Source organism: Molossus molossus, unplaced genomic scaffold (assembly GCF_014108415.1).
Source record: "Molossus molossus isolate mMolMol1 unplaced genomic scaffold, mMolMol1.p scaffold_m16_p_7, whole genome shotgun sequence".
In the NCBI taxonomy this organism is placed as follows: Eukaryota; Metazoa; Chordata; class Mammalia; order Chiroptera; family Molossidae; genus Molossus; species Molossus molossus.
Window position 1 is genome coordinate 78,038,475 of NW_023425401.1, and position 22,635 is coordinate 78,061,109.

Sequence of the window (22,635 nt, forward strand, 5' to 3'; positions counted from 1 at the left end):
TAGTCTTTTTCTTCCAAAAGAGGTAATTCTTCAAGTCCAGTTCACACAAGGGGATTTGGTATGTACATCTAGTTCCAAATGCACTGTATTCAGCAACACTTAAAAGGGTTCCTACTACTATGTCTCAGGCTCTTAGCAAGCTGCAGGCATCCCAAGTCTAGGACCCATTATTTACTTTTAGCAAGTTTTCACTACTCCTTTTCCTCTCCAAACACACATCTAAGTCCACCAGGCCTTAAACCCTTTATGAACACTCAAGTCCCTCCCTTCTAAAAGCTTTTGAGTGAGTAGTCAGCAGTTGGTTCATCTATTGCAGTGTGGCTTTTCTGTTAGGGGTTGTTTATATGACTCCAACAAAGCAGTTACAGATGTTACTGCCAGGAATTTTTTAAAGGGGTCTGTCTGATTCAGTGGAAACTTGAGTTTTAATTTTTTTTTTTTTTTTTTAATCAGACCTTTCCTCCTGGTCTTAGGTGCAAACTCCTTGGGGCAGAGGGCTCACCGGCCCAACTCCTTATCCGCACACACTGTGGGTACAGGGATAGCTGATGTGCTTGCTGAGTCACCTGGCGCTTCGGGGGTTGCCTGGCACTCAGGTGTGTTATGGCTCCTTATCTCACAGTGCAACAACAACGTGGTTTGAGGGCATACTGTGTGTTAGAGACCATATAAGAGTTTTACATCAACTGACTCATTTAGTTCTCACGCGGCAGCTCTGTGAAGCAAGCACCATTGCTCACATTTTATAAGGAGGCCGAGATTTCTAGATGGGCCGAAGCACACACCGTGAACAGTAGAGAAAAGAGGTGAAGACACACCCTCTGCAACTATACCCGTGCTCTTAACCACCAAGCTGCCTCCCTTTGGTAAATCTATCATCCCTGGAAAACCTGCGGGCTCTTACGCAGCACCGTTCTAGGCGTCCCGCGGTGTGACTGACCTAGGCCTTCCGGCTCCATCCGTGGGACTAATGTGGGTCCTTGTCCTCGTGACACGCTTCGCCGCCTGGGCAGATCCGGATGTGCCAGATTGGGACGATTCCCTGAGTTCTCGTCCAGGGGGGCGGGAGTCGCGTGGGGCGGGAGCTACTTTGCCGGCTGCGCCTGGCTCCTGCCGACCCGGCGGAGCCGCGGGGAGGCGCTCAGGCTGCTCCGGGATCGGGAGCCGGAGCCGGCAGCGGGAAGCGGCCACCTCCGCCTCCAGGGCAGCGCAGAGCAGGAGACGGTAGGCGAGGCGGGGCGGGGCCGGCGCTACGGGAAAGGGAGGCAGGGCGGGCCGGAGCCGCACCGAGCCAGCCGGGCTGCAGCCTCCACGCACCGAGCGCTACGATGGGGCTGGAGACTGAGAAGGCGGACGTCCAGCTCTTCATGGACGACGACTCCTACAGCCACCACACCGGCATCGACTACGACGACCCTGAGAAGTTGGCGGACTCGAGCCCGGATCGGGATCCTAACCGGCTTAACTCGCATCTCAAGGTGAAGCTCGGGGTGGGCCATAACCTGAGGCTGAGGCTAGTCCAAGTCCCCACCCGACCCAGGGGTGCGGGTGCCCCGCCTCTACCCCTGCCCAACCCCAACCCCCACCCTCGCTTCTGGGTCAGTCCGGAACCCGGAATCCACCATCCACTGGGCCTCCTGCATAGCCAAGAATTTTTAGTCAAATTCCTGTGCGCCTACCATGCCCCCAAGAGAGGATGGGGCACCCCAGCCAAGCAAGTCCTTCCTTTTCGCTTCTCCTGTCCTGAGAGCTCTGTGTTCCCAGTGTGGCAGGTTTGGTGACAATTCAGAATCCCTGAGTCTTGTTTCCGCAGGTGGACTTCGAGGATGTGATCGCAGAGCCCGTGTCTGCGCACTCCTTTGACAAAGTGTGGATCTGCAGCCATGCCCTCTTTGAAGTCAGCAAATACGTGATTTACAAGTTCCTAACAGTGTTCCTGGCTATTCCCCTGGCTTTTGCTGCAGGGATTCTCTTTGCCACCCTCGGCTGCCTGCACATCTGGTGAGAAGGGACACACAGTTTTTTGAAACATAGGAATGTTCTTTGCCACATGCCATCTGCCCCCTGCCCTCCCCTTCTGTTAGGCAGGCTTGCAGGAGAAGAACTCACATCAGCTCCTGATATAGTAGCAAGAATGGGAGGCCTTGAAAGGCAGTGTGCTTTCTTTAGAATTATGGGGGAGGGGGGGTAATGGGGGAGGGGAGAGAATCATAGTTTGGGTTAAGAGTTTAAACAGAAGGAATGTCCTCTGTCCTTGGATGTGATTTTCTTTTGAATGCTTGGGCCCAGCTGACTGTGGAGGTGGAAACCTGGAGGCCTTGTTTCCTGCCACAGGCTGCTTGCTCTTTCATAGGGCTGTGTTACGACTTGTGCTTGTGGTTTTGGGCAGGGCTCTTTTTTTTTTTTTCCATCACTTTTTATGCAGTCACCTATGCTTGGGGTGAAACAAAAGTGATCTCTGAACAGAATGCCGGTGACAATATCACCAGAGAAGAATGTCAGACTTGGTTGAGCAGTGCTGTGGAGGGGCTGCTCCAGTTGTGCCAGGGGAAAATGACAAGAAGGAGACCAAATGAATGAAAATTCAGACTGCAAGATAATGAAATGAGAAGGCCTCCACATTACTTTTTCCCTTATAAGGAACAACTGCAGTTAAAGGGAAAATAAATATAGAAACCTACTGGACATTGATAGGATATTTTGAGTAAATTTATTCACACTCAAAATGTATCATAAAGCTTTGGAGAACAGTTTTAAGTATTTAAAATGTTTAAAGAAAAAGGTCATATTTTACCAAAAAGTTTTGTTGTTGTTTTTAAAAAGATATCCACTTTATTTGAGAGGTAGCAATTGTCAAGCTTGTGCTTCAGGACCATCCTGATGAATATGTAACCCTAGATGCCTCCATGCCTTACCTAATCACTTTATATGGTATTGCTACACACTAATTTATTGTGTATTCCTTGTTAGAATTTACCTAATTTTTCTCCATTCCCTTTTATTATCTGAAGTAATTTCTTTAGTCAGTTACTAGCTATTTAGTTCAACAAAGAAAATTTATTGAGTGCTTAATTTGTGCAGGGCACTGGGCCCAGGATGAATAAGATGCAGGATCAGCCTTCAGCTTCTTCACAGCACAACAGGGCAGCTGGCTATGTAGAGAGGTGGATGCTGAGAAAACTCACTGGAACCTGTCGAGGAGGAAAAGGCACAGGGAAGGCTATGTAGAACATCAATTCAGTTTGATCACTAAAGACTGGAAACAACTAAACTACATTGAAAGTACCAAAAGACTGCCAAAGGAATTAAAACCTTTGCCTTTACATATCAACAGATCCCCAAAGGCAAGATGTATAGTTAGTTCATAGTCTGACATTAGCACATCGATTCTTTTTTTTAACCCTCACTCAAGGATATGTGTATTTTTTTTATTTTTTAGAAAGAGAGGAAGGGAGAAAGAGAAACATCAATGTGAGAGAGAAACATTGATGGGTTACCTCCCATCCATGCCCCAACCAGGGATTTGAACCCACAGCCTTTTGATGTATGGGCTGATTCTGCAACTAACTGAGCCACCTAGCCAGGGCAACACATGGATTTTTTAAAAGATTCCTAAGTCAGCATATAAAATTTTGGATTTCTAATTAACTAAAACCAGTCATCTAACCTCTATGTTAGTTTTCTCACTTTTAAAACTCAAAAACTGAGTAACCACATAGCATATTGTGAAATGTTGACTATAAAGCTATTTGGAAATATAGAGTGCCATGTTCATAGTTGACAAAGCCAGGTTTTCCTAAAGCACTTGTGGAAGACTTGTAAACAAAAAGGTTTTCATTTTCTAAATGGTGGAAAGACACAAGTAATACTACAATTAGCCAAATGATGCTTCTCTCCACCTGGCTCTCCTGAGAATGGTGGGTGTTTTTGTGTAGTGCTTCCAATGATGAATCATCAAACCACTTCTTTTTCAGCCACATAAAATGTATTATTTAACTTCAGCTTCTTTTTCAGATTGTATTCATGTGGGACATTAATATTTAACTATCAAACACTTGTCATCAGGCAGCTGTGATTGCAAGTAGAGAAGTAACTTAAAACAAAAATGCTTAAAAGTTAGTTTATACCTTGATAAAATAGATTTATCATTGGTGGATTATGTGACATAAGACTGGATTACATAGAGACCTCAGAGAAGAGCAAACCTATTTTAATAAGTTTGCTCAATCTCTCTCTCCTTCTGGTTTTAAATTCTTTAAACAAACAAAAACAACAACAAAAAACACTCTGAACTCAGACTCATGATGTTGTATCTTTGGCCGGGGTACAGATCATCTGGATCCAGGGAATTGGTTTGATTCCACACCATGGTCAGACCGAGATATCCACCATTTGGCAACTGTATGTTATTGGTCATAAGTAAAACATACCAAAGAAATGTGGCTAGAGCTCCCTTACCCTTTATTTTTGCTAGGATACAATTCAAATTCCTGGTTCCACTGATGGGAATGCAGTAGTATCAGTCTCATTTTCTGGAATATTTTTTAATATAGCAAATTGCTATGACAATGCAATCTTCATGACACTATAGTAAATAAAAAGCTAAAAATTCTCTGTCCTAAGGGCTTTATTATCCAATGGAAGAATATATAATTTTATAAATTCTAAGATTAGTTTAAGAAGTGTTTGGCCCTAGCCAGTGTGGCTCAGTTGATTGGAGCATCATCCCATACACCAGAAGGTGGCAGGCTCGATTCCCAGTCAGAGCACATATCCAGGTTGCAGGTTGGATCCCCAATCAGGGTGTGTGCGAGAGGCAATCAATTGATGTTTCTCATCACATCAATGTTTCTCTCTCTCTCTCTCTCTTTCTTGCTCTTTATATCTCCCTTCCTCTCTCTAAATCATTTTTTTTAAAAGAAGATAAAGAAGTGTTTAGGTTGGCCATGTTTAGCCTCAACCAAGTTTTGGGTCACTCCAAATTACCTGGAGTTTCTGAAGGGGTACTATTTAGGTTGTTGAGGAAACTGTTTGCTATCAGAGGATCTTTGTATTCTTTGATTCAAAGTGAGAGAACAACTTAAATAAAATAACATTAAAATGAGTTCACCATATCCTATAAACTAAAGTCTTCAAATGTTGGCTACTGCAGTCTGCTAAACTGGAAAATCCACTTCTGTCCCAAGCTTAATTTCCTCTGAGGACATGGACATCTTACAAATTATGGGGGTAGAAAATCTCTTAGCCTAAGGAAGAAAGGAAAGTTAATTATATTCTGAGTGAAGTGGATTTGGTTAGGAAGCTTTCTGATCTAAACTTAAGTCTTGTGGTATGTCAGTTTGAAATTATGTTGTTATAATTGTTTTCATTATATATTCTGACCTCAAATAGTTATATTTATTATTTATTATAATGACAGCATCATTTGAACATTTTAAGGGTGCATAATAATCTCAATCCTGATAGCCAGTCTATAAGATTTCCAGGTCATACTTTAATTTGTAGTGATTTACCCAAAGCCACACATAAAATGAGAAACTAATGGAATAAGAAGTCAAAAGTTGCCATCGTTCAAGTTTCTATTCAACTATTTAGCTCTGAAATGCCTACTAATTAATTTTCTTTAAAGATTGCTTCAAGTCCTTAGAATTTAGAATAAAACACAAGATAAATATAATCCATATGAACAGTCCATATGAATGATTTAGTATTTTAAAAATATTGCAGGCAGACAGTTGCCTGATCTTTCCTTCACTTTGGACTAAGTACAAGAAACTTTTATTTAAGTCACATTTTAATACCAAACTAAGAAAATCAACCTTACTTTCTTGTGCCCACCCAGCTAATAATAAAAAATCCATTGAGGCTACCAGCAAGACCTGAGAATTCACATACTGTTGTGCTCAAAGAGCACTACCACAACAGAAAACATTATTCAGAGTGTGACATAGAACAGCCACCCTGAGGAATCTGAGAATATGCAGTTATCTTAAGAAAAGGCATATGAATAAAATAATTTCAATATAGTCTAGTTTTTCTTGTCTAAGAGTTCTGATATAATTGCAGGGCTCTTTTAACTATACCACACAACACTTTTCAGTACATGTAATTATTTAAAAAAATTAAAAATATAAACCATAACAGAATGCTAAATTCACTTCACCTCAAACATTTACTAAGGGTCAAGGATGTCCTCACTTAAAAAAACTTCCATTCCAGTAGGAAAGACAGAAATATAAGTATCTATTTATGATACATTTTGATAAATTTGAGGATTAAGAAGGTTGTTTCAATGTTAGAAGCACACACACACAAAGTATTCAACCTAGCCTTTCCTAAGGGGGAGGGAAGTGAAATAAGTCAACAGGAAAGGCTATCAGGAATTAAACTATAGGGAAATATGAACAGTTAGGTTAATGTTTAGGGGCAAAGGTCAGATAAATTTACTGTTTGGTTTATTTTTTGTTTTACTGATTCAGCTGGCATACCATCAATAGAAATAAGATTACTGTTTATCATCTACCTGCCTGTTTATTTTTATTTTTAAAAATTTTTTTATCCTCATCCAAGGACATTTTTCCATTTTTGCTCAGATAGAGTGGGAGGGAGAGAGAGGAAGACAGAGAGAGAGAAACATCGATGTGAAAGGGACACATCGAGTGGATGCCTCCCGCATGACCCAACCAGGGCCGGGGACAAACTGCAACCGAGGTACATGCCCTTAGTTGGAACCGAACCTGGGTCTCTCTGGACTACAGGCCAATGCTCTAACTGCTGAGCCAAGCCAGCCAGTGCTACCTGTTTATTTTTTAAGCAACATATCGTCTATGTATCTTATCACTGTGTGAATCGCTTTCTTTTATTTGTTTCAAAAGTTCAATAAAATTTAGGTGAATTAAGCCATTGTTGTATCTTTTCACACATGTGCAAGAGTCAGTGATCCTATTTGATAACTCAAGTAATCCTTACACATTTCTCTACCTCCGTTCCAGGATTGTAATGCCTTTTGTAAAGACCTGCCTATTGGTTCAGCCTTCAGTGCAGACAATATGGAAGAGTGTGACAGATGTTGTCATTGCCCCATTGTGTACAAGCATAGGACGTGTCTTCTCTTCTGTCAGTTTGCAACTGAGCCATGACTGAACACTTGGACCCAGGTCTGGAGATTTGGATACTGTAATACTTCTTTGTTGTTAAAGCATAAAAGCACTGCTGTTCTGTGCATTCCCCAACTGTTCTAATTAAGAAAACTATTAAAATGGTCAGCCATTTAGATATGTTTATTGGCAAATCTTTTTGAATAATGCTTTTATAATTAATAATCAAGAATTTTATCTCTAACTTTGTAACCAGAATTATACAGTAGGTTAGCAACACTAATTTTAAAGGCAGACACTTTTTGTTTTAGTGCAAAAGTATATATATTGTCATGATTAATTTATAATGATCAAGGTACATTTCTCTCAAATACTACAATGGTTTTGTGTACAACTGCTTATAAAAATATGGGATTTCTTATATTTTATCCTGAAAGTAATACTTTTAAATTACCTTTGCAGAAAAATTCATAGGTATACTTAGCAATAAGATATATGAAGATTCTAGAAATTGCAGTAATGAAAGCATACAGTGGTGATAGGGGCGATCAAATATAATAAAAAACAAATGTGAAAATTGATTCATGCAAATGTGTTCCTTTGAATAAGGTGTTGTTAATCTACAGTCCTATTTAATAAGACATTTCATTTTACTATATATTTTATACTTTTAATACTTGTATTTTAAACTTGTAAATGTTGCTCTAATCAGATTGCTTTAAAGCACTTTAATTATATTTGTGTTCTTATTGAGCTAATATATAGAATGAGTAACTATATCTCCCGCAAGGAATTTCACTGCTGAGACTGCACTGTCTTGATTATGTAAGCATGTATATCTTCTTTGGGAACAGAATGTAAAAGTCTTTCTAACTTTCCAAGCAAAACCCTGAAATGTTTTGCTTAAGGTATGTTGCTTAATCTGTACCTAATTCTTATTTTGTCCTGGAGATGCTTTCTCTCTTAGAGTTAAATATTAAACCTGTATGCTGCATTCCTATTAATGTTTCACTTTATATTCAAGTAATATTGGTGCTATGTAATAACATTTTACAATAAAAGCTATTTCTTACACTTAAGTACAATTTCAACTACAGTGATTCATAGAGAGAGACTTCCAAGAAATGTTTTTATTTTTTGTGTCCATGCTACTGAGCTATTATTTCATATAAATTAAACACTAATGGCTATAAACTTTAAATATGTTGTCTAATATGGGTTTTGTTACATAGTATAGGATTATTCTTATAATTTTGAGTTGAAGAACCCTATTTCAATATTGTAAGTTGCTGTTATTTTAAAAATCTCATTATTCCAAAATGATATAATATATAAATGATGTCTATGATGTTAGTGGTTACTATCAGTTACACATCTTAAAAGTGTAAAAATGCTCAAATGTCAGAATTACTGTAAGAACCTGAATTAACATTCCTTTGAATATCTTCGTAGATGAGAAATCTTTATTCAAACATTAATTTTATTTTTCAAAATTGCCAGGACTAGTGAAATAAAGGATGATCAAACTGGACTACTATTGAGGACCAAAGCAAATGAATGATTAAATTATGTAACTTGTAATTTTCTGAAAGTAGCCTCAAAAGAAATTTTTAAAAGTGTCTTAGAACATTATAGTATCCTTAGAAAAGTCCCTCATGATAATTACCTTAAAGCATTACCACTCATTTGACTGTATAGATTTTATTATGTTAGTTAAACAGGTCAATCAGTTTCATGACTTTATAATCATACCTTGTATTTAAAGTGTTCTTAAAAATATTTAATATGTTGATTGGCCAAAATATTTGATTAATAAAATATCTATTTAAATAAATCATGAGCTTTTTCCTTTCAAAAAGCTCTTGGCACGTTTTAAAGGCAACATATGTACACATAGTCATATAACAAAACCAATTAGCTTTTAACAAATGATAAATATGAGCTCCTTATTTCTGAATAGCATTGAATACTTTCAAAGTGAATTTATATTGATATTTGTCATTAACTATTTTGAAGACTAAAATTTTGTACCATGTGGATGGAGGTTTCATGTGAAAACATGTTTGTTCTTTAATAGGGTGGGGGTGAGAGGTGGGTGAGTAGGAGAATTTCTCAGTATTATAATAAACTTTCTAAAAACTCATAGATGTAATCATTGCTTTTCTTACATTAAATATAGAACTGATCAATAGTTTTTTCAAACTATTTACCTTCTTAAAAACTCATAATAGATTTTTAAAAAATACATGAGCCATTGCTTATTCAGAAATGTACAATGAAAAATTATGAGATTGGTAATTTATTTTTTTGTTTTTCCAGAACTTAAAGGGATTCCCTACTAATTTTTCTATCATTTGATGAATAGTGGAATAGCTTGTTCATAAACCCACCATATTTCCTCTTCTTTATCAAATAAAGCCTCCTGCTAATCCTAAATAAACTGATATTTTTGTTTTCAATTTTTTAAATGAGAAAGTATAACAATATAAATCACATGTTCTTAGATACTGGTGCCAGGAAGCCAGACTAGAGTCTAAAATTATTATTGGAAAGTATGTGAAGAGTAGTTGTGATATTGGCATAGATTTTTTTGTGTCAGTTTATCTGGAAAATTGACCAACCTCTAATAATAAAACAGGTGTCTGGCTCTATAAAAATGCTCTTTATAGTTTCAAAGAACTTTGAAAGTCCCTCTTTTCAATCATTATTAACATCCCGTGAATTTATTTAGAGGTCTTTCTTGAGAAGCTGTTGGAATGTGATGAAAAGAACCCTACTCTCAAGGTCAACCATCTGGATTCCAGTCTCAGCACTCACATTACTGAGATGTGTCAACTACTGCAAGTGGTTTAATCTCAGAGAGAGGTCTCAATTTTCTTATTTTTAATGAAAAGATTGAACTAAAAAAATCTTTCAGGAGCTTTCTACCTCACTGTTTTCTGTGGCTTCAGTAGGATGAAAACTTGGTTATATACAAGCAAACCCATCTATCTGTTCAGTCCAGGAATTTTATTAAAAGTGTGAATTTTCTATTAATTAGAGGGCTGATGTTCTAGAAATACAATAAAGAATGCATTCGCTTTTCAGTCTTCCATTGGTTGTGAAACTGTGTATGTGACTTTAATTTTTCATGACAGGGGTTCCTAGATTTATAACAATTTTAAGTCCTTATCATTGTGATATTTTCCCAAAAAATAATATGCTACTCCATATTTTATATTAATTAAAATGTATTTTATGTAAATATTTTTCTACTAAAACCACTGCTATATAATCATTGCTATCTTCATTTTTTGCCCAGTCAGTTGTTACAGCCTGCTAACTGACCTCACTCCCAGCCTTTAATATGACCTTCTTCAATCCATCTTCTCCTTCAGAACAAAAGTGATCACATCAAGATTTCCATGTCATTCTCCTGCTTAAAACTATCAATTGTATATGATTGCCCTTAACAATAAAATCCAAACTTTTTTCATCCTCACCCGAGGACATTTTTGCGTTTATCTTCAGATAGAGTGGGAGGGAGAGAGGGAAGAAGAGAGAAAGAGAAACATGATGCAAGAGAGACACACTGAGTGGCTGCCACCCACAGGACCCCAACCGGGCCAGGGACAAACTGCAACCGAGGTACATGCCCTTAGCAGGTCTCTCTGGTCTGCAGGCCAACACTCTAAATGCTGAGCCAAACTAGCCAAGGCTAAATTCCAAACTCTTGAGCAATGTATACAAGGCCTTCACTCTCAACCCACTGTCATCTTCTATAACCCCTCCTGCAGCCCTCACTGAAGTGCCCGGCTCTCTCCTTTCCCCAGGCCAGCATCACTCTTCTCCTCATGGCTGATCTAAACTCTCCTGTTTCTAAAACTCCTCCACATTAAGTGCCACTTCTGTGTCTTCATATAAAATATTGTACAAATCCCAATTACTACTTACCACACATTAAAACTGACCCTTGTTAACTAATCCCACTAGACTGCTAGTTAGATCTAAAAGCATGACTTCATTTTTGTTTCCTGGGATTCTGAAATGGTACCCAGCACTTAGTGAGTTCGATCAAGATTTTTGAATGAATGACTATGTGAATAAATAATTGAAGAAAATGAGATGAGCTAGAGTAAAAATCATATTTTGACTTCATAATTTTCTTCATTTACAAGGGGGGTTTGAAATGCAACAATTCTAATAATTTCTCCCAATTTTCTTATCTGAAATTTATTTCACATCTTTAGGGATCTGAAACACTAACACTTAGAAACTTATTTGGAAGCATACTTTCTGGCATTTTAGAATGTTGCTATTTCTTTTCTATTTCCCATTTTGAAATTTATAATATCAAAACATTATGTTTATAGAATTTTACAATTTAGAAAACACAGACCCATACATTGTCTCATTTAAATCCAGGCCAAGTTAAATAACATAGTAGAGAAATTATATAATAGCTCTATTTCTTAAATATAGCTTGAAACTATATTTTAGAATATTTATTTAAGATAACAGTAGCTTGCCCTGGCCGGTTTGGCTCAGCGGTTAGAGCGTAGGCCCGCAGACCAGAGAGTTCCAGGTTCGGTTCCTGCTAAGGGCACGTACCTCGGTTGCAGCTTGTCCCTGGCCCCAGTTGGGGTCGTGTGGGTGGCAGCCAGTCAATGTGTCTCTCACACGTTGATGTTTCTCTCTCTTCCTCCCCTTTTCCCTTCTGCTCTATCTGAAGATAAATGCAAAAATGTCCTCAGGTGAGGATAAAAATAAATAAATAAGTAAATAAATAAATAATAAGATAATAGCTTAAAGGATTTTTACAAGGATACTCATTACTCTAAGAAAAATAATTTTTAAGTATGTAGTGTTGCAATGAAAAATTACCACCACTAAAGCAATTTATCACAAATCAGGATTTTTTTTTTTTTTTTTTCTTCAAGGTATATATGTATTTAGGGAGAAGAAGGGAAGGAATTGAAGGAGAAGCAAGGGCAGGATAAGGATATCCTAGACATTCAGGTTATATTTTTTCATTCAGGAATAAAAATAATTTGGGCTTCCATAATTTAATCATCCTAATTCTCCTCCTCTCCCCATTCACCCCTAACATGTCACCAAACAGAAAATCGGACAGAAAAGGGAGAATGGGAGTTTCCAATGACACAGTCTTCACCCTTCATAGTTTTGCTGTTGGACACCCCTGTCAAACTCCTGGTGAAGGGAGCAATGGAAATAAACAGGAGTGGAGGGAGTTGAAGTCAGCTAAAGACTTTTCCATAAAGGAAAGTTGCCTATGTCATATGGAATAGAAAGGGCCCTGAAAAGAGGTGTGAGGGCTCTGCTAAAATAATTTACCCTAAACACATGGCAGAAATGCAAAAGTTAAAGTGAAAACTGAACTACAACTTGTGGAAGTCTATCTCTCTTCCACCTCCCTTCTCTGTGCTATTGACTGTTGCGATGCATCTGTGGCAAAAACAAAACAAACAAACAAAAAAAAACACCATGCAAGCAGTTAGAGAAATCAGAGGACACCACTCAACAACTATCCAAAAATAGGACAGACACCTATCTGCCTACACAAGGACATGTTAGGTCACTCAGCTTGGCTGCACAACCTGAGAAGTTGTTTTGTCATTATAGGAAATTGTAGGCGTGGAGAACAATGAGAGAAAGGAAAAGACATGACTCAGAGTGGGAAACAGCACATAACCAAGGGCAAATATTTCTCCCAGACATGAATGGCTCAGAGAGAGATCGAAGCAACAGGTCATCTTTGGAGCATTCTTTTCTTTCCCTGACTCTGGGTAGCTTGTCATCAAGCACCTGCCTGTAACAGAAAGGGAGAGAAGGGCAGTAAGCAGGACCTGCTTCTCTAGTTGAATGGCACATGATTTCTAGCCAACTGCTGGCTCAACTAACTGGGACAGTGAAACAAGGAATCATTTGGAAAGTTTCAGGGATAAACACACCATTTTCCAGTGAAGCAAGTGACAAGGATTAACATGCTTCTTTTACAGAGAGGAAACAAGTTAGAATCCTGATCTCTGGTACAAACAATAGCCTTTACAAGTGTTGAACATTTATTACCTACTGGGCATTTATTTAAACTGCACAATAATTTTATGATGTGGGTTCTATTATCATCTGCATTTTTCAGATGAGGAAACTGATGCTCTAAAGTTAAAGAATTTTCCCAAGATCACACTGGGACTCAGGATTTCAGCCAAGAGAATCTGACACCAGAGCTCTGGCTCTTGATCACTACAGAGATTATCTGTTATTTCTAGAATATGTGTATGGTTGTTCCAGTGACTTGTTCTCCCCTTTTTTTCACTCATCATTCAGTCATGTTACCTTTCACGCACTGAAAAGCAATTTTTTCCCCTTTTTTCCATCAATGGAAGATCCTCAGTGGTGAGAGCTCCCCACCTTAATCTGTCCCTTTCTAATACTGAACCCTCCCCCAGCCCCATATCCTGCTTTCCTGGGCACAACCTTTCCCTGCATGGTCTGTGCTCTAGATTACATTCCAGCTAATTCAAAAAAATATTTTTTTCAAATACCATTATTCCTATGTTTTATAAATTTCAGAAAATTTGCTGCCTTTAACAAAAATTTTAAAATATATATCAAAAATGCAATTATGATGTTTCTCCTCAATACTCTACACCTTAATACATAAAATATTAATAATTATAGTAATAATTTTTAGTTAGATTAAGCATATATTTTTCTAGATAGAGGCCATATTTTGTATTTTTCTTCATTTAGTTAGAAATTTATTGCCAGTTTGTACATCTTTTAATATGTGATCCAATCTTATTGTCAGTTATTTTATCTTGGAAATCCTAGGGGAAATTATATACAATTTTTTTTTCCTCTTATAGGATAATTTGCTCATAATAAATTTTCAAAAACAGAAAAAATGGTCTGAAGTAAATAATTATATTACTGGCTTAGTTATATATTGCCATACTGCTTTTCAATAAGGTTGTACAATTTATAATCACAATAGTACATGTGATGGTTTCTCTACACATTATCAGCATTTGTATATATGTATGTATAACAGTAAAAATTTATATATGTACATGTCTATATAGACATGCAAATGCAATTTTTAGTAAGGTATTAGGTAGTGTTATAGAACATTATAGTATTCCATTTTGCACATATAAAGATTTAACAAACATTTTTCTAGAATGATAAAAAATGTAATAAAAATTTTTGTGTATCATAATGATGCCCACAATCATTTTTCCCTAATTTTTTATTCATATTTAATATAGTAATGCTCTCTGTCATAGGACATGGACTTTATATTTTCCATCATTGGCAATGGCTACCACAGATCCATTCGCTCTTCTCCCCTTCCTTTCCTCTTTCTCCTCCTCACTGCTCTCACAGGGCCCAGTTAATTTAATATTTTAGATGGCTTTGAAGTGTAAAGGTTTCCAATATTTTTCTATGCTCAAAGAAAAACTAATTGGACCACACAATGTTATCTTTAGAAGTTTATCTTTAAACAATCTAGTTTAATATTCTTTCCAAATGAAACTTTATAAACTGCAGTACACCAAAATAAAGAAATCACCAAATAAAAATGTCTGTGATGGCAACTGTTTTTTTATATACATGTTTCTCACAAAATGACAGCAGTAAATATCAAAATAGGGAGCAATATTGAAAATGAGAAGTTAAGACACTGGAATATATAAAAAGAAGCATCAAATGCAACCAACCCTTCCTATCCAGTTTAGATATGATCTTGCTGAGACAGTCACGGGAATAACACACATTATTTAGAATTAGATAATATAAACAAAATAAAAATCTCAAGAGTATCTAGCATATTCAATTTCATGAGCTCTGTGTGCAGGGGTCATGAAGGGGGTGGAAGGAGTCAGGTAAATAAAGCATTGAAAATAAAACACATACAAAAAAAATAATAAGTTGTTATCATGTAAAAGAAACAAGTAAGCATCAACCAATTTATATACATTTTATTTAGAAAAAAGGAAGAGTCTATGATAATTAAACTAGAGTTGTAGGTATTATTTGTTCTAAAGGTGATTAAACTGCCACATGAAATAAAAATATTGTACAAAAAATGATTTTATTAAAACTATCTTTTTCTGAAAGTCTCAGTGGAATTATCTTAAGTGATAATTTTATTACAGTAGACATTCAAAAAATGTGATCATAAATATATTCAAACATGGGGAAATGGCAAAAAGAAGATTATAAAATAGTCCTGGAAGAACTTCGGGAATGTTGAGCATTAATCTATTTGAAACAGGTTAGATACAAGCAGGTTTCATGCTGCATGATGAACTAGGGTTTCATTTAAATATTTTGTTATTCTTAGAGTTGAAAAAATATTCATAATCAAAAAAGAAGATTCCCCCCAGTCCAAAAATCTGCAATGAATTCTGCCCAGCATGATATGCTTCACAGTGCAGGTTGGGTTTGGGCTACTTTGAAGCAGTCCCTGAGGAACTGTGCTGTCTTCTTAAAAAGTTAATAGGCCAGTGCTGGCTCAACTTTTGCCATGGGCCAATACCTTAAGAGTGTGGTTAATGTGAGAGTCTAATATAGCTCAGGTCCTTTTTGAGGGGGAAAAAAAATCACCTTGGCTGCTGCCCAGTTTGTAATCCTTGATTTCACATTCCAAGAAACCTTCAGTTTATAGAAATGAAAAGAACTGCCAGTTCCCTACAAGCAACTTGGCCAACTTAGCCTGTAGGGTTCCCCCTTAAATGATGCTTCCTTCAATTTGCTTACAAATATTTCTTTAATAGTACGTTACTTCCTCTTGTAGAGTTGGGATTCCCTGCAAATCATCCATGGTGCAGTTCTACTGCTTTTCCCATGATGTCAAGGTTTGTTTATGCATGTATTTGTCGGGAATTTTTCTTCATTCATGGTTCTTATATAGGACATATAGTTACTGACATAACTTCTGCCTTTCAAAATGCCTTCAGAAAATGTGTATTTTCACGTTTCCCTTATATCACTGTTTCTCAGAATTTATTTTGTGCATACAAATAACCTGGGGATGTTGTTAAAATGCATATTCAGATTCAGTAAATCTGGAATTGGGCCTGACATTCTGGTTTCTAACAGGTTCCCAGGCCATGCTGATGCTGATGCTGCAGGTCCCCAGGTCATACTCTGAGTAACAAGAACCAAATACCTAGTTTGAGCAAGACATGGAGGAAGACAAAGATAAAATAGTTGCAGGCACAGAAAAGAAGAATCTGATTATAGGAAAGTAAAGTTCTCTATAAAAATCAGACCACTAAATGACCAGTCAATATTAATTTATACATACTTTTTAAAGAGTGAAATACTTTATAACTAATCATCATTGCCTTGAAGGTTGTGGTTGTAGAGATAAATTTCCCCCAGGTAAAGCAATTTCTGGTAGAGTTTATTTTCTAGGGAAAGGGCCAAAAGGAAAAACAGTTTCTTTTGTTAAATAATGGAACTCCGACTTAATGCCAGATGGACTGCTACAAACCAAAGGGCTTTGGTGGAGGACTCCTCCCAAATATTTACATTCATTAACTTATAAAAAATATAGAACTTTTACACGTAATTTCATGTTAGTATTCAGGGGCTAATATCATTTTTATTCTTTATAATTTCATTATAGTTAAAATGAAATACAATGCTGTTTAAACATTCTATTAGTATACCATAAATTGGTAAATATCTCAGACTATATTGTAGGACATTATATTATACCATATTATATTATAACTTTTTGTCCTATTTAGTCACACTTTGGATAAGATTTCTGGACTTTCCATATTTCTAAAGGGTGGTCATAATTGTGTTTCACTTGAATAGAAGGAAATATCCACATATCTAAAATATTCTATTTCTCCCGAGTAGATATAATGTGGTAATCTGGTTCATCACTTGATCCCAATTTTTCTGAAAATTGATATACCTAAATCTCATATTATAATTTTTCACTTTTGGATTAGATAGGAATGTGATTTTTACTTTCGTTATTGACATTAATCTATCTAGATTTTTAAAATGCAAAATATTTATTTACCTCTCATTTCTTGCTTTATGGATACATCATCCTTTCATTATATTAATGTTTGAACTAAGACTTACTCTTTTTAAAGACTGCTAAAACAATTATTTTGGTAGAGCTATTATAATCCAGTTATTAAAATAGTCAAGGTAATTAGATCACACGATTTCACAGCAGTATGTTTGATTTCTTATATGTCATCATGATGAGATGATGAATTAACCTGAAATTTTATGTGGCCTTTTTAAAAGAATTAAAATATAACTCAAGCATGGCCAGTTTTGCTCAGTGGTTAGAGCATCGGCCTATGGACTGAAGGGTCTCGGGTCAAATTCTTAGTCGAGAGCATGTACCTGGGTTGCAGGTTCAGTCCCCATACCTGGATTGTAGGTTCAATCCCCAGCCCAGTCAGGTTCATGCTAGAGTCAACCAATTGATGTTTCTCTCTCTCCCTCCCTCCCTTCCACTCTCTCTAAAAATCAATGGAAAAAAATATTCTCAGGTGAGGAGTAACAAAAAAAAATAAAAAACTCAATGTGATTTGTGTTTATCATTTAATATTGTCTCAATATTTAAATATATGTGTATGCTAACAAATCAGATTATGTTATAATTTTGTTTTTAATATAATTTGTGGGGGAAATCTCAAATGCAAAAAATTCTAGATAAAAGAAAAAGCAAGTCCATAAATTTTGAATACCTAGTTCTAGAGATACAATTTTGTTTTATTTTAAAAAAAAATCACAAATTTTATCAGATTGAGTTCTAAATCCAGAAGAAGCAGCAATGGCAATAAAATGATGGTCTAATTTTTGAAAGTAAGATAAATTGTCAACTACCATGAAAAATCAAATTCTGTTTTAAGATAAGAGAATATATCTTCTGGCCAGACTAGTCCCTCTGTCATGCATCATATTTGAGAATCCTCATATAAAAGTTTGCATTTATGATTAAGGGATTTTTTTTTGTTACCAACTGTTTAATAGAAAGATTTTTAATACTATTTAAAGCTTTCTGAAAGTGAAATAAAAGATGGCAAAGAGTATATCTCAGAAATTAGATTAAAACATAGAAAACTAAAAGCCAAAAACCAGCCCCTGATGACTAACACATTTTATGTAAATTTGGGCTCTTCACAACTTACTGTATTCAAACTCTTGCCAGGGCCTCATCATTGATTGATTCTCTTTCCCAATCCTTGACTTTAAGCAAGACAAGACTTGTCCTAGCCAACAGAAAGGGGCAGAAGTGACTGTGTACCATTTCCAAATCTAGACTTCTAGGAGCCTTGCTTATTTTTCTTTGTACTCTTGTGTAGCTGCTACTTCTTGGATCATGAGAAGAACCTGCCCCAACTAATTTGCTGGTCCAAACAGGATAGGAGACTTATGGAACAGAGCTAGCATAGACCTGCAGTGAGAAGCAGAGCTGCCCTAATGACCTCAGTCTAGATCACCAAGCCCCAGCCCACCCAACCCATAGATCTGTGAGAATAAATAGTTGCTCATTAGAGCCACTGAGTTTTGTAGTAGTTTATTGTGCTGAATTACTACAGGAATAATTGACTGATACATCTTAAAATTCAGGTTTAAAATGTATTGGATATATGCTGACAAAATGTATTGGTCACATCATCTTTCACTTTTAATTGGCTGTAAAGCTTCATCTGCACTGATATAGTACTTACAATACCTTTACCAACTATATTTAAGACACTGAAAAGAATTGTGCTTTTCTGCAGAAGATTTGCTACCTAAAAGTTTTCTCACGAATTAACTTTATTTCAATTATATTAAACAATAAGAAAGATTAATTTGGTCTTGGATAACAACAGATTTAATAAGAAAATTATAAACTGACATAGTAATAAAGTCCAGATATATTATTCCACTATCAATATTTTGAGATGAAATATAAATATTGACAGAAGTTCTAAAATTATATATTTGGAATTTTAGTTTAAGGTGTTTTTATAATTCAGAAATACCAGGTAGCTCTTAAAAGATGTTATTGGCAAAATCTTTGCAGAACTGGGTTGAAGGGAAAAAGGAAAACTGGTGAATAATGATACTTCTGAAATGTTTACTGTATGTCCCTAGAACATTTACTTTTCTGTATGTCCCTAGAAACCTTCCCTAACTCATCCATCCCTAAGTCTAGGGAAGGATAGTTACAGCAGAAAAGTAGAGATGAGGCTTTTCTTGATTCCAAAAACCTTGGTCCTAGGGGAAGTCAGGGCATTAAAAATGTTGGGTGATGTACAAGCAATGTTTCCTGCTCAAGGGAGAAATAATTGGGAAAATAAGAAAAGTAATATTCGACATACATGTGTTTCTAGCAGGGACCAAGATAAGTTAGGAGGATCTAAGAAGTGAGATATGTGTGCCACCTGCTTCTGGGCAGGGCCAACAGAGGTAGATACCTCCTGGAGTTTTTCTGTACCATGGCCGGCATTTTTTCTGCTCCCTACACCACACTCACATGGGAGGGTCCGTGGTGTAGTGCCCTGCCTGCCTACTCAGATTCATCAGACTTGCATAGAACCCCTAGAGAAGGACAGAAGTAGCAAAAGTGCCTCCAACCCTAGGGTAATGTGGAATAAGCATAAAGGACATTGTAGCAGTGTCTCGAATGAACCAATGACCAAGGACAGAGTGATGTACCTATCAGCGGATTCAAGATATATAATCAAAAAAGAGCTTCTCCTCCACAGACCTACCCAGAGATTCCTTGGCAATACATAGTCTCTGGAATGAAGAGATGAAACCCAAACATAATGCAGAAACTAAGAATTGACTGAGATGAAGTTTCTACCAACTAAAAAAAATGGGAAATTGTAAAATAAAAGCAGTTACAGAAAAAGTGAAAGTTACATCTTACAAGGGATTTTAAGAGTATCTATAATGTTTCCACCTTATTCTAGAAAGCAGTATCTTCTCATGTATGAAATAGAAAATATGGAAGAAGTATGGTAGGTTTGGGAAAGAGGCTGGAATGGAAGTGAATAGGGGTGACTAGGGGAAGGTGTGTGAGGTGATGATGGGGATAATGAGGGTAAATATTCAGCTGAAGAATAGATTGTAAAAATATTGACATTTGTGTACTTCATATAAATAGTCATTCTCAGAGATTCCAAAATGGCGGCAGAGTAAACGGAAGCTACACAGACCGTATCCCAGAACCAAATTGGAATTACAACTAAAACAGACAAAGCAATGGGAAAAAGCAACAGAAAAGCAGGTTGCAAGGACCATATAACCAGGGATACTGACTCGATCCTGGTAGGACTGCGAAGGTACGAGACGGGGGCTGGGAGCCCACACACAGCAGCGGCCTTAGCTGGGGGCAACGCCCACGGGGTTAAACTCCCAAGCTGCTCCACAGTGCAGAGCTGGGACAGAGGCTAAAAAAGACACAGCCACTCACCTTGGGCTCCAGCAGAGGGAGAGCAGACTAGACTGGAATGGTGAGGGAACACTTGGGACTTGGAGGGCGCTCAGAGCTTTTGCTGAGTTGCTGCCACGCAGGACAGTGGCCATATTGCTCCTTCCCAGGGCTCTAAGGAGAGGCAGAAGTCCCTCCCTCCAAGATCCAACCCCACCCTGTGGGCCATTGAAGTGCTAATTGAGGCTCATTAACAACCAGCATCTGCCCCATCCTTGGGAAATCCCCTTATGCTGAGCACATGAGGAAGTTTTTCAATCAACTGACAACCCAAAACTCTTCAAGTAACCTCCACTGCTAGCTTCAAGACAAAAAACTAGAGGATAACAGTACCTTTTCTGGGCTAGCAACATTAACCAGGAAGACAAGACAGTGGTGTTTAAGGTGGGTCCTCCCTCGCTCATCTAAACCCAGGAGAGGGAGCCACAAACAACAGACCACCAGCACCCACAGGGAAAACTTGATAGGCTCCAAAGCTCACTGTGATAGCCCAAATGGTGAAACACATAAACAGAAGCCAAATGAAGGAAAAGAGACCTCCACCAAAGATGAGATCAGTGTGTAGCAGTTAAGCAAGTTAACAGAGCTAGAATTCAAAGCCATGATCTGAAGGAAGCTCAACAGCATGAACAAGGGCATAGAGATGCTGAAAATAAACCAATTGGAAATTAAAAACCACCAAGAAGACATCAAAAATGACATATCAGAAATGAAAAACACATTGGAAAGTCTAAAAAGCAGAGTAGAGGAAGCTGAGGACTGGATCAGTGAATTAGAAGACAGTAGAAAAAATCAACCAATCAGAAAACCAAAAGGAAAAAAACGATTAAAAAACTGGAGGACAGCTTAAGAGAACTGTGGGACAACTGGAAACGTAATAATATTCGCATTATAGGAGTCCCCGAAGAAGAAGAAAATGAGCAAGGGTTAGAGAATATATTCAAAGAAATAGTGACAGAAAACTTCCCTAATTTGGTGAAGGAAGAAGGCATTCAAGTTCAAGAAGCACAGAGAGCCACAAGAGAGAAGAACCCAAACAGTCCCACACCAAGACACATAATAATTAAAATGCCAAAAATTAAAGACAAAGAGAGAATCTTAAAAGCAGCAAGAGAGAAGCAACAAGTTACCTACAAAGGAAACCCCATAAGGCTCTCGGCTGACTTCTCACAAGAAACACTACAGGCCAGAAGGGAATGGCATGAAGTAATCAAGGTAATGAAAAACAAGGATCTGAATCCAAAATTACTCTACCCAGCAAGGTTATCATTCAAAATAGAAGGGCAAATAAAGAGCTTCCCAGACAAAAAAAAAAAAAGGCTAAGGGAATACATTAGCACCAAACCAGCACTGCAAGAAATGTTAATAGGACTGCTGTAATTAGTAGAAGAAATAGGAAGAAAAATATAACCACACTAAACAAAAATGGCAATAAACAAGTACATATCAATAATCACCTTAAATGTAAATGGACAGAATGCTCTGATAAAAAGACAAAGACTAGCTGATTTTATAAGAAAGCATGATTCATCTATATGTTGTTTACAAGAGACCCACCTCTCAACAAAAGACTCACATAGGAAAGCAAAAAAAAGCTGGGGTAGCAATACTCATATCTGATAAAATAGATTTCAAAATGAAGGCCATAACTAGAGACAAAGAAGGCCACTACATAATATTGAAAGAATCTATCCATCAGGAAGATATAACCTTGATAAACATATATGCACCCAATATAGGAGCACCAAAATATATTGAAAATCTTCTGGAGGCATTCAAAGGAGAAATTGACAGCAATACAATCATAGCAGGGGACTTCAACACCCCGCTGACATCACTGGATAGATCCTCTACACAAAAAATTAGCAAGGAAACAGAGACTCTAAATGAAGCACTAGACCAAATGGACTTAATAGATATCTACAAAGAATTACACCCCAAAACTACAGAATTCACATTTTTCTCAAGTGCACATGAGACATTCTCAAAGATTGACCACATGTTAGGACACAAACTAAATCTCTACAAGTTTAAGAAGATTGAAATCATATCAAGCAT

The 22,635-nt window shown here is 37.1% G+C and overlaps 1 protein-coding gene across 1 annotated transcript; it reads left to right on the forward strand.

The window, feature by feature from the left end:
• The first annotated feature begins 1,165 nt into the window (after positions 1–1,165).
• Positions 1,166–8,886, forward strand: CAV2 (caveolin 2). The gene is made up of 3 exons (XM_036246731.1): positions 1,166–1,478; positions 1,814–2,001; positions 6,993–8,886. The coding sequence occupies exons 1-3, from the start codon at positions 1,329–1,331 to the stop codon at positions 7,141–7,143; spliced, it is 489 nt and encodes a 162-aa protein (XP_036102624.1). The 5' UTR covers positions 1,166–1,328; the 3' UTR covers positions 7,144–8,886.
• Positions 8,887–22,635: the final 13,749 nt, after the last annotated feature.

What these genes read in the sequence shown, in the direction of transcription:
- CAV2 (XM_036246731.1), top strand. Translation starts at nt 1,329, where the DNA reads ATGGGGCTGGAGACTGAGAAGGCGGACGTCCAGCTCTTCATGGACGAC. An exon ending in GGCTTAACTCGCATCTCAAG is followed by an intron (nt 1,479 to 1,813) that starts GTGAAGCTCGGG and finishes TTGTTTCCGCAG; the next exon opens with GTGGACTTCGAGGATGTGAT. An exon ending in CTCGGCTGCCTGCACATCTG is followed by an intron (nt 2,002 to 6,992) that starts GTGAGAAGGGAC and finishes CCTCCGTTCCAG; the next exon opens with GATTGTAATGCCTTTTGTAA.